The sequence below is a fragment of the Filicampus tigris genome, chromosome 2 (assembly GCF_054856515.1).
Source record: "Filicampus tigris isolate MCC_2025a chromosome 2, RoL_Ftig_1.0, whole genome shotgun sequence".
Classification (NCBI taxonomy): Eukaryota; Metazoa; Chordata; class Actinopteri; order Syngnathiformes; family Syngnathidae; genus Filicampus; species Filicampus tigris.
This window is the reverse complement of record NC_141218.1, coordinates 23,811,230-23,827,330: the sequence shown is the minus strand read 5'-3', so window position 1 is coordinate 23,827,330 and position 16,101 is coordinate 23,811,230. Positions and strand designations below refer to the sequence as shown.

The following is a 16,101-nucleotide window of genomic DNA, read 5'->3' as shown; positions in this document are numbered from 1 at the left end:
ACTGTGGAGACCAATGGTAAAAAGTCCCGGATCTGTGGACTTGACAATATGATAGGACAGCCAGGCGTTCTGTCCGGAGTCGGCGTCCACCGCTATCACTTTGGACACCACAGAGCCTCCGTGTGCAGCTTTGGGGACCAGCTCAGTCATGAAGGAGTTGCCCTCCGGGGCGGGGTACAGGATCTGAGGAGAGTTGTCATTCAAGTCCGATATGAACACACTGACGCTCACGTTGCTGCTCAGCGGAGGAGAACCGTTGTCCCTGGCCATGACGTGCACTTGAAAGCTCCTCAAGTGTTCGTAATCAAATGACCTGATAGCGTGGATCACCCCCGTGTCTCCGTTAACAGACACATAGGAGGACACCGGGGCACCGTTCACTTCAGCAGGGAACAGAGAATACATCACGGTGCCGTTTTGTCTCCAGTCGGGGTCTTGAGCACTAACAGAACATAAAGTGGAGCCAGCTTTGTTATTTTCACTCACATATGCGCTATAGGACTGTTCTTCGAACACAGGTGGGTTGTCGTTGATGTCTGCTACAGACAAGTGAACACTTTTCGAGGAGGACAGAGAAGGAGAGCCCTCGTCAGTGGCGCTGATTGTAATGTTGTAATCAGACACTAGTTCACGGTCAAGTTGGCCAGTAGTCACCAGAGAATAGTAATTTTTGATAGAAGGAACTAACTTGAAGGGGACGTTTTGCTGAAGGGAGCAGCGGACTTGTCCGTTCTCCTCAGCATCCCTGTCCTGTACATTAATGATGCCCACCTCTGTACCAGGTGACACATTCTCAGGCACTGGATTAGACAATGATTTCAGATGTATGGCAGGAGCATTATCATTAGTGTCAATCACTTTAATAATTAAAGAGCAATAAGAAATTAATCCTAGGCCATCGGCAGCACTTATTTGTATTTCATGTGATGTTACTTTTTCATAATCAACAACACCAGCCACTCTCACTTCTCCAGTTTTGTGATGCAAAATAAAGATATTACTATTGTCATCAGAAACATGGTCAAATGCATATGTGATTTCACTATTTATTCCTTCATCTGCATCACTCGCACTCACTGTGATCACCAAAGTGTCAAGAGGAGAATTTTCAGGCAGATCTGCTTTATAGACTGTCTGACTAAACACTGGTACATTATCATTAGCGTCCAGCACAGTGACGTGAATGACTACTGTTCCTGATCTCGGAGGAGAGCCGCCATCATATGCAGTCAGCAAAAGCATGATGTCCTTTTTATCTTCTCTGTCTAATTCTTTGGCTAAGACCAATTCACAGTACTTTCGTCCACCTGGTTTAGTATTGACATTTAACTTGAAATTATCATTCTCCTGTAAAGTGTAGCTTTGAACAGCATTTTCTCCAATGTCTGCATCATGTGCCTCTCGAAGAAGAAAACGAGCACCCTTAACTGCTGATTCTCGGATTTCAAATTTGAGCGAATCTTCATTAAACTGTGGTGAATTATCATTGATATCAAGAACACGGATGCTAATACGGTGCAGTTCTAATGGATTTTCAAGAACAAATTCCAGTTTTAAAACACACGATGCTTTTTTGCCACAAAGCCCCTCTCTGTCAATCCTTTCCTGAACAATCAAGTCACCCGTGTTGAACTTGATGCCGCAGTGCTGTACGTTGTCACCCTCAGGATCAATGCGTGCTTTGCGAGCAGATAAATGGCCCACATTTAGTCCCAAATCCTTGGCAATATTCCCGATTACAGATCCACGTTTCAGCTCCTCTGGGACGGAGTAGCTCACGTCTCCAGTGATGGTGCGGAGGAAAAGGAAAACAAAAGCGAGGCCTTGGCTGTACGACACGTATTTTTTCTTCCCCATTGCACTCCAAATAATAATAATAATAATAATAATAAAAATCTTGCAACAGCAAACAATATAAATATGATCTTTCGGGACGTCCTCAGCTTCCAACGACAGAGTCACGTTCGCAAGCGTCGAGACAAGCTACACAATAAAATCGGGTTGGTGTGTCGACATAAATGGGTGGGAAATTCAGAGCTTTTGTTCATGAGTGCATACTGACATCTAGTGTACATTTCCTGCCAGTCCAACAGCTATAGCTATTAGAATATACTACAATAATCACAATCATGAATGTTTTTTGCTGGCGGATCTGTTGTAAAATGCCTACTATTGTAAAGTAAGGACAAATGGGGAATCTTTCAGCACCACGGACAGAGATACAACCAGTGCCTCCTACAATTCAAAATGAGCGGATACATTCTGATCATTTTAGTTGACAAACTTATAACCCCCCCCCCCCAAAAAAAAAAATAGAACCGTGTAGATATTTTATGGTTGCATAAAAATAACAGGAAAAAAACTCAAATCCTCAGCAGCATATTCATTTCACTGGTTAGTTGTTTCACAATACATAGAGATGACCCACTTTCTATAACTTTCAGACATGTAAAATAACAACTTAGTGGCTTTTCATTTCCACTCATTAAGTAAGAAATTGTGTGAACCCAAAGGATACTGTACATAAATTTACATATAACATGTTGCATGCTTCTAAAGTAATCCGAAACTTGTATTGCATTAAGATACATTTTATGAAAAAAAAAGTATCTACAGACATCTCTATTGATTGATTAACTAAAAAGGATGTTGGGCTGGACCCGGTTTAGATTATTTATTTTAATTTGGCGTCATAATACATTAAGCTGCAGGTACAATTGTCCATTTTAATTGTAAGGGTTCTCAAGTATAGGATGGAAATTGTCAATTTAGTTATGTGAAAGAAGATTTGATTGTATGAGAAGAACAAGGACACAAAAAGACGAATGATGGCTTTGATTAACAACAAGCTAGGTATAGTTTATAGAAATATGAATTTAAATTAATGTCACATGTATAAAGTGTATTAACCTTTAAAACAAAATATTGAATGACTTAAAATGAAAGAAATCTACCTCAAGTGGATCCAGTGAATCATGAAGCTCATCAACAAAGTCACTTGGACTTTTCCTCAGAGTCTGGTCAGCAGGCAGCGTTTTGTCATTGTAAGAAGAAACAAACTTAAAGTCACTGGTTCTCGAGCCTGTTGTCAAGTAGGCGTCATAGTTGTAGGTGCTCCGTAAAGTTCCTGTGCTGTCAACATCTGCATAATTAGGAGGAAGATACGCACTGGGGATGGCAACTGCTCCATCAAACAACAGTCTGGGCTTTCTCCTGCGACAAAATTTCACACCCAGGACAATGATGATGAAGGTCAGGAAGAAGGTGGACACGGACACCAGTGCGATGATCAGGTAAGAGGTCAGCTTGGAATTCTTCTCGTCATAAGAAATGTCCTTCAGTTCTGGCACCTCAGCCAAGTTATCGGAAATCAGTAAACACATGGAGCAGGTGGCAGAGAGAGGGGGCTGTCCGTTATCTTTCACGGCCACAATCAGGTTCTGTTTCATGCTGTCGGTCTCAGAAATGTCCCGCTGGGTCCTGATCTCTCCACTGTGGAGACCAATGGTAAAAAGTCCCGGATCTGTGGACTTAACAATATGATAGGATAGCCAGGCATTCTGTCCAGAATCGGCGTCCACCGCTATCACTTTGGACACCACAGAGCCTCCGTGTGCAGCTTTTGGGACCAGCTCGGTCATGAATGAGTTGCCCTCCGGGGCGGGGTACAAGATCTGAGGAGAGTTGTCGTTCAGGTCCGATATAAACACACTGACGCTCACGTTGCTGCTCAGCGGAGGAGAACCGTTGTCTCTGGCCATGACATGGACTTGAAAGCTCCTCAAATGTTCGTAATCAAACGACCTGACAGCGTGGATCACCCCCGTGTCTCCGTTAACAGACACATAGGAGGACACCGGGGCACCGTTCACTTCAGAAGGTAACAGAGAATAAATCACGGTGCCGTTCTGTCTCCAGTCTGGGTCTTGAGCACTAACAGAACATAAGGTGGAGCCAGCTTTGTTATTTTCACTCACATATGTGCTGTAGGACTGTTCCTCAAACACAGGTGGGTTATCGTTGATGTCTGCTATAGACAAGTGAACACTTTTCGAGGAGGACAGAGGAGGAGAGCCCTCGTCAGTGGAACTGATTGTAATGTTGTAATCAGACACTAATTCACGGTCAAGTTGGCCAGTAGTCACCAGAGAATAATAGTTTTTAATAGAAGGAACTAATTTAAAAGGGACATTTTGTTGAAGGTAGCAGCTGACTTTTCCATTCTGCTCGGAGTCTCGGTCCTGCACATTTATGATGCCCACCTCTGTACCAGGTGACACATTCTCTGCTACTGGATTAGACAGTGATTTCAATTGTATAAATGGAGCATTGTCATTTACATCAGTTATATGAATAATTACCTTTGCCTCTGAAAAGAGACCATAACCGTCTTTTGCCTCAACAAACACTTCAAATGTTGATCCCTCCTCAAAATCAATGTTTCCTATTACTTGCAATTCACCGGTTTTTTGATCAAGGGAAAAGAGATTTTGAGATTTATCAGAAAGGCGGCTGAACTCATATGTAATTTCTCCATTCATTCCTTCATCTGCATCCGATGCCCTCACAGTGATAACTGGGGTTTTCAGGGCTGCGTCTTCCTTCACAGAGGTTGTATAAACAGTCTGGGTAAAAACCGGGGCGTTGTCATTAGCATCAAGCACAATGACATGTACGACTACAGTACCAGATCTCTGAGGAGAACCACCATCCACAGCTGTAAGCAATAATTTCATTTCCTGCTCATCTTCACGGTCTAATTCCTTATCTAAAACAAGCTCACCATATTTACTGCCATCATTTGATGTCTGAATGTGAAACACAAAATGTACATTTTGTTGCAAAATGTAACTTTGAACAGAATTAGGGCCTATATCTGGATCTTGTGCTGCATTAATGCGATACTTTGCTCCTTTATCGGCAGACTCACTTATTTCCAGCTTTATAATATCCCTGGGGAAAACGGGCGCATTATCATTCACATCCTGAACTTGTAAGGACAACCGGTGCAATTCCAAAGGATTTTCCAGCAGCAGGTCGAATTTAAGAACACACGAAGGCTTTTCCCCGCAGTGCTCCTCTCGGTCAATTCTGTCAGCAGTAATTAAATCCCCCGTCCGTAGGTTTATTCCGCAATACCGTTTGTTGTTATTTTCCATATCAACACGAGCTTTACGATTGGACAGTTTGCCCACCTCCAATCCAAGATCCTTAGCAATATTTCCAATAACAGATCCGCGTTTCAGCTCCTCGTGAACAGAATAGCTGAGGTCTCCTTGTGCATATCCGACCAGAACAAAGAAAAAGGCAAAGCCGCAGCTTCGGATGGTGCTCCGTGTGCGCGTCATTCTTTGATAGCAATTCACACAGTACAGCACGGTACTTTTACCTATGGTAAATTTAGATATCCAACATGAGCCGTCTTGTGTTTGTCGTCCGAGAATATGTCGCAAAGTGCGTCGATGTCGTCAATTTCAGCAACGGGTGATGAGCAGGCTCGGAACCTTGAGTATATACTGACCCCTTGTGTACACGTTTGAATAGACGCTTTGAAAGGAGCCAATTATCCCTACCTATTTAAAATGTATTTTTTTTTTCTAATGTATTCAAACAATGGCGCAGGGAAAATTATTATTATAATAATTATTTCCACATACTAAGCTATTGTGAACGCGCTATATAAATAAATATGTGATGTGATATTGCATAAAATAACCTTTTCAATTTGGGACAGGCCGACTATTTACCAAAATTCAATTTTTAATGTTAATTCAATTTCACAATTTTCTCGGGTATGTACATCCCCCTACAGTGTGTAAATATTTGAATCACATTGAGTTAAACTGTGGCACATTGGCCCAGGGTGTCACTGGGACAGACACGTACTAAACCTCATGACTCATGGTGCACATCTAGAGCGGAGGAGGTGGTCAAATGTGCTTTGAAGATGTCACCACATCTGCACTTTCAAGCACAACGACATGGAAATCAAGTTTTTTAAAAAATGACATCATAATAAACAAAACAACGTTTCCCAACGAGGGGCCAAGTGAACCAGAGCTGCCATTTCAGTGATGTTATCACAGAAATACGAATATACTGTGATCCTCTGAGACAAGCAAGATGAAAGTAGCCTAAAGTAGCAACCATACCCAAAAACTCATTGAAGCAATCTATAAGGAACGGAAGAAGCAAAGGACACTAATATGAAAAACACAACCACATCCATGTCAAGAGAGCTACCCTGACAGCTCAAACAAAAGAAACATTTTTTTTTGTCTTGAAGCACTTTTTTTCCCCTTTTCTTATGCAAGGACAGCAACTTGTCAACGCCTGAGCATCATCGGTATAAGGACAAAGCAGCAAGATGAACCAAACTATGCCTATCTGTATACTCATGTTAGCCAGTTAGCCAAGTGATAATGTGTAGATCCAAAACCAAGTGCAATGTACCAATTAAAATTTCCCCAGATGTACACAAAAGTGAACACCACTCACTCAGCCAAACAAAAGCAGTGCAGGTTACATTCAGCAAATTGATTGAGAGGTGAGCTTTGGACAAGATCCCGCCTTACTACTTCCTCTTTCACTCCAGCTACAAGAACATGAGGCGTATAACGGTCAGTATAAAAGCAGAAAAATTGAGTGGTATTTTTTTAGCTGTTAAAAAAAATAGTAGCTAAAACCGGGTTGTTTTTTTACTGTCAGTGTTTAGCATTAAGAGTCTAAATGTGCACATTGCTCAGCCTTTGAACATGTTGCACCTGTGAGAATGTTATTTTCTTATTTTTCATTATACAGTGAGACAAAGTAGTTAGCTATTAGGTTAAAAAGGTTTACTGGATAAAAGCTCTTGAGTGAAAACATTTTCATATGCCAAATGAGCGATAGGAATAATGTCTATGTTTTGCTTTATATTGGACTGTAAGTGCTGCACAAGAAATTACTTCCGTCCAGTTGAGAGAGTGGAGATAAAGACGTTAATTTTTAGTGTATCTCTTAATTACACTAGGAGGCCCTTCAATGTAAGAGTATCCGAGCACATCAGAATTTTAAAATCTCTGGATTCATTTGGATATGTAATGTTTCTTGCTCAATTGTGTTTTCACTTTAAGTTCAATGGTGGTAAATTGTATGTGATGTTTTGAATATGTAATGGTTGCTTTATGAACAGTACTACTGAAATACAGATTCTATAAATAGTTAAATGTGTTTATAGGAGTGCTTTCATTTTTACAGTTTTTACATTTAAGTATTAAACATTGATATTGTTGTACAACTAAACTGAATGACATTTTGGACAGAATTCTAAGGTTAAAGGTTAAAGACCATATTTTACACATTTTATATTGCCAGGAAGCCTTTCATAAATTGTTATTTTATAGAGAGTAATTGACACATGTAGTTGTCTTTAGATCAATTCTTGCATGGTGAATCTGAGGACCAGTTCATTCATCCAAATCATTTCAAATGGTGAGCTGAACCAACCTTGGAAAAGATGGTTGTGGTACAACGAACAATCACACACATCCTTCTGAATGAAATTTTCATTTGTGGAGGAAAAGTTTTCGAAATACAATTTCAGTTTTAAATGTAATACATTTGAATTGAGTCATTTAAGATAAGCAGAGTTTGTTCTTTTTCTATATTTTAGCACAGTGGTAATGTTTAAATTGTGCATAATGTTATTGTGGCTTACACAATAAATACTTTTTAGGAATAAAACCTGTGCCTCTTTTCTGATGAACATTTAGGCATACTATGTTACTGTACTTTAATATTGGTCATTATGGTGGTGCTTGGAGAGTTATGTATTGTATCAAAGAAAGAGGTTGATTTTGTTTTTCATACAACTTAGTTTTCTTACCTGCTGAAATAATATGAGCATTGCTACACAATTGTTAATCCATGTATATGAGTCATTATTGCTGCACAAACACCAGGATTAAGAATCCGGTTTCTTTTTCTTATCATTGGCCAAATATAATTAAAGATTGTTATTACAATTTATACTGCCAAGTTAGTTTATAACAGAAGAATGAAATGCAAGATTAGGGAGAAGATCAAACTCTACGGTAATCACATGAAAGGGGTGTCCCTTTCCTGTTACGCACATTTTTAAAATACATGAATAGTTTGGTCCTGCAATTGCAGCAGCATCACAACACCATCAGAGCTGCATAGAACCAAGACTCAGGTCGAGTTTATAGGAATGCAAAAAAACAGCAACCAATCCAATGGTTGACTTACAAATCAAAGGAAACACAGTTAATTTGCAATAGTTGAATGACAAGCTGACTAAAACATCCATCAAAATAGTGATGCAAATGTCTTTCATTTTACATTATATTGTAATAATCTAACCTCAAGTGGGTCGAATGAATCATGAAGCTCATCCACGAAGTCTGTTGGGCTTTTCCTCAGAGTCTGGTCAGCAGGCAGCGTGTTGTCATTGTAAGAAGAAACAAACTTAAAGTCACTGGTTCTCGAACCTGTTGTCAAGTAGGCGTCATAGTTGTAGGTGCTGCGTAAAGTTCCTGTATCGTCAACATCTGCGTAATTAGGAGGGAGATACGCGCTGGGGATGGCAACTGCTCCATCAAACAACAGTCTGGGCTTTCTCCTGCGACAAAACCTCACACCCAGGACGATGATGATGAAGGTCAGGAAGAAGGTGGACACGGACACCAGCGCGACGACCAGATAAGAGGTCAGCTTGGAATTCTTCTCGTCATAAGAAATGTCCTTCAGCTCTGGCATCTCAGCCAAATTATCGGAAATCAGTAAACACATGGAGCAGGTGGCAGAGAGTGGGGGCTGTCCGTTATCTTTCACGGCCACAATCAGGTTCTGTTTCATGCTGTCAGACTCCGAAATGTCCCGCTGGGTCCTGATCTCTCCACTGTGGAGACCAATGATGAAAAGTCCCGGATCTGTGGACTTGACAATATGATAGGACAGCCAAGCGTTCTGTCCGGAGTCGGCGTCCACTGCTATCACTTTGGACACCACAGAGCCTCCGTGTGCAGCTTTGGGGACCAGCTCGGTCATGAAGGAGTTGCCCTCCGGGGCGGGGTACAGGATCTGAGGAGAGTTGTCATTCATGTCCGATATGAACACACTTACGCTTACGTTGGTGCTCAGTGGAGGAGAACCGTTGTCTCTGGCCATGACGTGCACTTGAAAACTCCTCAAGTGTTCGTAATCAAACGACCTGACAGCGTGGATCACCCCCGTGTCTCCATTAACAGACACATATGAGGACACCGGGGCACCGTTCAATTCAGCAGGTAACAAAGAATAAATCACGGTGCCGTTCTGTCTCCAGTCAGGGTCTTGAGCACTAACAGAACATAAAGTGGAGCCAGCTTTGTTATTTTCACTCACATATGCGCTGTAGGACTGTTCGTCAAACGCAGGTGGGTTGTCGTTGATGTCTGCTACAGACAAGTGAACACTTTTCGAGGAGGACAGAGGAGGAGAGCCCTCGTCAGTAGCACTGATTGTAATGTTGTAGTCAGACACTAGTTCACGATCAAGTTGGCCAGTAGTCACCAGAGAATAATAGTTTTTGATGGAAGGAACTAACTTGAAGGGTACATTTTGTTGAATAGAGCAGCAGACCTGTCCATTCTCCTCTGAATCTCTGTCCTGTACATTAATGATGCCCACCTCAGTACCAGGCGACACATTCTCCGATATTGGGTTCAATAATGACTTTAAATTGATCACAGGGGCATTGTCATTTACATCAATTATATCAATAATTACTTTTGCCTTGGAAGAAAGTCCATAGCCATCTTTGGCTTCAACAAATACTTCATGTTTTGATCTATCTTCATAATCTATGTCACCTACTACAAACATTTCTCCCGTTTTCTGATTGAGAGAAAACATATTTCTTGCTTTATCAGACAGCCTGCTAAACTCATATGTAACTTCTCCATTTATTCCTTCATCTGCATCCGATGCTCTCACAGTGATAACTGGGGTTTTCAGGGCTGCGCCTTCCTTCACAGAGGTTGTATAAACAGTCTGGGTAAAAACCGGGGCGTTGTCATTAGCATCAAGCACAATGACATGTATGACTACGGTACCAGACCTCTGAGGAGAACCACCATCCACAGCCGTAAGCAATAACTTAATTTCCTGCTCATCTTCCCTGTCTAATTCCTTATCTAAAATCAGCTCACCATCTTTACTACCAGCATTTGTATTTTGAATGTGAAACACAAAATTGGAATTTTGTTGCAAAATATAGCTTTGAACGGAATTTGTTCCTATATCCGAATCATGCGCTGCATTAATGCGATATGTGGCGCCTTTGTCAGCTGACTCACGTATTTCCAGCTTCACAAAATCCTTAGAGAAAATGGGGGAATTATCATTCACATCTTGAATTTGCAAAGTCAACCGATGCAATTCCAATGGATTTTCCAGTAGCAGATCGAATTTCAGAACACACGAAGGCTTTTCCCCACAATGCTCCTCTCGGTCAATTCTGTCAGCAATAATTAAATCCCCCGTCCGGAGGTTTATTCCGCAATACTGTTTGTTGTTCTTTTCCATATCAACACGAGCTTTACGAGCAGACAATTTCCCCACCTCCAATCCAAGATCCTTAGCAATATTTCCAATAACAGATCCGCGTTTTAACTCCTCTTGAACGGAATAGCTGAGGTCTCCGCGTGCATATCCGACCAGAACAAAGAAAAAGGCAAAGATCGAGCATCGGACGATATGCCATAAATGTGCCATTCTCTGATAGGGACAATAAATACTGCAAAAGAATCAGAAGCTCATTCGATCAGACTCGTCTTTCTCCTTTGTCTTCTGCTTTTAACGCTATATGAAGAACACTGGATTCGTGTGTGCGTGCGCCGTGCAACACACGTTTAACATTATAAATCCTCTGTTGGTCTATGATGACACCACGTGTCCGGTTAAAATACTGCGATTTGAATTACTATGTCGGATTCATATCCTTTTTTCATTAGCTGGTTAATTTGCTTTAAACGGACACAATCCCTTTTAATAACTGCTTGCAATGCTCATCGTTTCTGTCACTAAAAACCATTTATCAAGCATGAGATACAATAGCAAGCATTCAAAATAGGGGGCGAAAGAGGGACCAATAGTCCTATTTTCAATACACTTTAAACAGAGTAAAATGTAAAATAATATAAAAATATTGTCACTCCAAAAAGCAGGGAGATGATACCATACATATTGCGGTTTAACTTTAAATGTTTGTACAACAATTTTTTTTTTTTTTTTGTAATGTGTAATAAGATTCACACTTGAAAAAAGATTATTTTATAACAAGGCTAATTGTTTCTTAGCCTAAACGGGTTATTGAAAGTAAAGTTAGTCTTGTTTGAGTGAGAAAGATGGAAATGACACGCCACGTCTGAAGTGCATTTTACTCAATTCTCTTACCGACTGAAATTAAACCCCTGGCATTCCAATCTAAAAAATACAATAAAGTGAATGTCAAGAAATTTGTTGGCCACTCAAAATAATATTGAGATTAACGTTCCCAAGATGTTGTTTTTCTAACAGCTAGGTTTCTCACTGTTACTTTTGTAAAATAATGACAGCAAAGGAAGAAAAGAGGGGAAATGACACTGAAAAGACACCCCATTAACTAGGAACATTCAGCACCAAGGTCAGAGGTGTGAATTACACAACCCCTATGTACATATCAAATTTTAATCATACTCTCTTTTTAAATTCAAAATTAAGAAATCTCTATAGCAAAAAAATATCCAAACTGGTCCCCAGTATTCATTTTTGTACAACAGTAATGCAATCTCATATATACGATTTAGTTTAGTTTTGTTGTTTTGTATTGTCTTTGTTTTATTTTGCATGTCTGTCTTTAGTTTTGCTTTTGTTTTGTTTATTTGTTTTTAATATCAAACTTGATGTATGGACTATTCATCAAAACGAATTATCAAAATGTATTTAAACCTCAATAACTTTCAATAATTATGGATAAACAAAATGTTTTTATTCAGCACAGTGGTATTGTGTGAGAGCTGAATTTTATAAGCGTTGCTTGCCCTTTCATTTTTAACCTGTTCTGATGTTTGCTGTAATATTTTGTAATTTCATTGCGTACGATGGTTGAAATGAACTTCACATTGACATTGAACATAAACAGAAAATTGAGCTGCGAACAAGTGGCACAATCTCCCCATCAGAGATAATGTAAGAAACAATTTACGTACATGTTAAACAAAACAAATAATTACAAATATGCGGTGACAGTGGTTTGATTGGGCGTATAATAAAAAAATATATGATAAAATCTTAGATAGCCTAGCTTTTTGCTGAAATTTTCCATCTATTCACCCATCTATCCATTTTTTCAAAATTTCACCATAGTTCCCGTTAAGGTTCTTGGAAAGGCAATGACTGAGCTGACTGAACTCATTTAGCATTCAATTTAGCAGATATTTTACAGGCAGACAAACATCTACAATTTGTTTACCACTACCACAAAATTGATTTATGCGGTCAAAGAAAACTTTTTGAAAACAACAAAAGCCTGACAACACTTACATCATTAAGACCCAAATTCAACCGAAGCAAGAAAATTACAAACATGTTGACAGAACCATGGTCAAGTGTCATCAATGTCTTCCTCAGTTAATCAAGTTGGCCAAACTTCTACAAAAACAGTTGTCAGCACTACACTTTCAAAGTGAAGAAGACTATACAAAAGATGAGTGGGCAGGTTAAGGTAAAAATATGATTTGTCTCCTGAAGTAAAGCAGTGAGTGACTACAGAAAATGTTGACATACAGTCAAGAAAAAAAATATTTGACCACTTTGTTTTTTCTTGATTCGTTTTAATGTCTGGTAACCATATCATGTGACTAATCAACACAAAAGAAACATGGATTGACTAAAAGAATAATATTGGCAGTACAAAGCCACAGCTATTGATGGAAACACTTAGTAATTATCAAGGAAACCAATTAAAATGCCTAAATATGGTCACTTAAATTAATCTCTTATGAGCAAACTTTGTTGGCATCATTATACATTTATACAAATGAAACGTTTGTACCAGGCATTCAAATGATCAAGAAAGAGAAGAAAACAAAGATGGTCTAATATTTTTTCCATGACCACAGTGTGTGCAAAACAAATAACAAAGACATTCAAATTTGCCATAGGGTGCCTACCTCCAAAGGGTCAAACAAATCGTGAAGCTCATCGGCAAAGTCACTTGGGCTTTTCCTCAGAGTCTGGTCAGCAGGCAGCGTGTTGTCATTGTAAGAAGAAACAAACTTAAAGTCACTGGTTCTCGAACCTGTTGTCAAGTAGGCGTCATAGTTGTAGGTGCTGCGTAAAGTTGCTGTGCCGTCAACATCTGCGTAATTAGGAGGCAGATACGCGCTGGGGATGGCAACTGCTCCATCAAACAACAGTCTGGGCTTTCTCCTCTGACAAAACCTCACACTGAGGACGATGATGATGAAGGTCAGGAAGAAGGTGGACACGGACACCAGTGTGATGATCAGGTAAGAGGTCAGCTTGGAATTCTTCTCGTCATAAGAAATGTCCTTCAGTTCTGGCACCTCAGCCAAGTTATCGGAAATCAGTAAATACATGGAGCAGGTGGCAGAGAGACGGGGTTGTCCGTTATCTTTCACAGCCACAATCAGGTTCTGTTTCATGCTGTCAGACTCCGAAATGTCCCGCTGGGTCCTGATTTCTCCACTGTGGAGACCAATGGTGAAAAGTCCCGGATCTGTGGACTGGACAATATGATAGGACAGCCAGGCGTTCTGTCCGGAGTCGGCGTCCATCGCTACCACTTTGGACACCACAGAGTCTCCGTGAGCAGCTTTGGGGACCAGCTCGGTCATGAAGGAGTTGCCCTCCGGGGCAGGGTACAGGATCTGAGGAGAGTTGTCATTCACGTCTGATATGAACACACTGACGCTCACATTGCTGCTCAGCGGAGGAGAACCGTTGTCTCTGGCCATGACGTGCACTTGAAAACTCCTCAAGTGTTCGTAATCGAACGACCTGACAGCGTGGATCACCCCCGTGTCTCCGTTAACAGACACATATGTGGACACCGGGGCACCGTTCACTTCAGAAAGTAAGAGAGAATAAATCACAGTGCCGTTCTGTCTCCAGTCAGGGTCTTGAGCACTAACACAACATAAAGTGGAGCCAGCTTTGTTATTTTCACTCACATATGCACTGTAGGACTGTTCCTCAAACACAGGCGGGTTGTCGTTGATGTCTGCTACAGACAAGTGAACACTTTTCCAGGAGGACAGAGGAGGAGAGCCCTCATCAGTGGCACTGATTGTAATGTTGTAATCAGACACTAGTTCACGGTCAAGTTGCCCAGTAGTCACCAGGGAATAATAGTTTTTAATAGAAGGAACTAACTTGAAGGGAACATTTTGTTGAATGGAGCAGCGGACCTGTCCGTTCTCCTCAACATCCCTGTCCTGCACATTAATGATGCCCACCTCTGTTCCAGTTGCGGTATTTTCTGGAATAGGATTTTTCAAGGACTTAACAAATATTAATGGGGCGTTGTCATTGACGTCAGTTACGTCAATTATTAATGCACAAGATGACACCAAGCCAAGGCCATCCTTGGCTGTAATTTGCATTTCATAAGAGGACACCTCCTCATAATCAATGGATCCACTCACACTCACTACACCAGTTTCCTTGTCAAGAGCAAACACATTATTAGTTTCATCAGAGATGTGATCAAACTCATATGTTACCTCACTATTGACTCCAGCATCAGCATCAGTTGCACTCACATGAATCACAACTGTATCTGGAGGAGAGTTTTCAGGCAGACTGGCTTTATAAATTGCTTGGGTGAACACTGGGGCGTTATCATTAGCGTCCAGCACGGTGACGTGTATGACTACTGTCCCTGACCTCTGAGGTGTTCCACCGTCGGTTGCAATAAGCACAATATTTAGCTCCCGTTCTTGCTCTCTGTCGAGTTCCTTTTCTATTACCAACTCCCCATACTTCCCTCCAGCGCTCTTTGCAACAACATTTAATTTAAAGTGTTCATTTGTTTCGATGGCATAGCTCTGGATAGCGTTCTGCCCCACATCTGCATCGTGGGCCTCATCTAAACGGTAGCGGCTCCCTTTAAAGGCAGATTCACTGATCTCTAAATTAATTGTGTCCTTTTTAAACTGAGGTGAATTATCATTAATGTCATGAACGTGTATATTGACCCGATGCAATTCTAAAGGCTCTTCCAAAACAAGCTCCTGTTTCAAAATGCAGGACGGCTTTTTGGCACAAAGCCCCTCTCGGTCAATCCTGTCCGCAACAACAATATCTCCAGTGTTCAAATTCATGTCAAAATACCGTTTGTTGTTGCCGTCTCCATCAATCCGAGCCCGTCGAGACGACAGCTTGCCCACCTCTATTCCGATATCTTTTGCTATATTTCCAACAATAGATCCGCGCTTCATCTCCTCGGGAATTGAATAGGCCACGTCTCCGCACACAGTTTGCAGCGTCAAAAGAAAGAAGCCCAACAAAGGCGTCAGGTCCAACAACGAGGATACCTTGTTGTTCATTTTCACGAAAAAGCAAAACGATGCTGAATGAGCCACAATTGCATTCAAAAAATAAATAACCAGCGGGAAATATGTCCTCTAATGGCACCACACGGAGGATGATCGAATGTGCACCTCTGCCACATTCCCCAAATTGGGGTCCAATAATGAGGAAATGTCGCTGTTGACGTGCATCTTAATTTCATTCAGCTGGTGGACAGCGCCACTTAGAGCACGTTTTGAATATTACATAATATTTAATGCTGGGAGACATCTCAACACGCCAAACGTAAAATCATTTTTAGGAGTTAATAAACGACTTCGATGTAGAGTTCCCTTATGCATTTGCACGCACAAGAATACTGCAGGTCAACATTTTTCGACATTATTTTGTCAGCGGAAAAATGAACTTCATCATGTAAGAGAAATTGTGGGTGTGTATCTTCTGCACTGCTACTGAACGCGTGGAACGTGGCGCCTTATTTCATGAAGTAAAACTAGAAGTAGTGGTCAACGAGTTGTTCTC

The 16,101-nt window shown here is 40.8% G+C and overlaps 1 protein-coding gene across 3 annotated transcripts in view; it reads right to left on the bottom strand.

Annotated features, from left to right (window-relative positions):
* Window positions 1–16,101, bottom strand: part of LOC147151836 (protocadherin gamma-C5-like) — a 262,710-nt gene that overhangs the window by 220,011 nt on the left and 26,598 nt on the right. Inside the window, exons 1-2 of one of the 3 annotated variants that reach the window (XM_086018616.1) lie at window positions 13,197–15,719; window positions 8,365–9,084 (exon numbers count right to left, since the gene is read on the bottom strand). The exons of 1 other annotated variant lie outside the window; for it this stretch is intronic. In XM_086018616.1, the coding sequence (XP_085874742.1) occupies window positions 8,365–9,084; window positions 13,197–15,596 (3,120 nt within the window). In that variant the 5' untranslated portion in view covers window positions 15,597–15,719. Of the gene's footprint in view, window positions 1–8,364; window positions 9,085–13,196; window positions 15,720–16,101 lie in introns of those variants that run through there. One more of the 3 variants, XM_086018795.1, reaches the window with a different exon arrangement.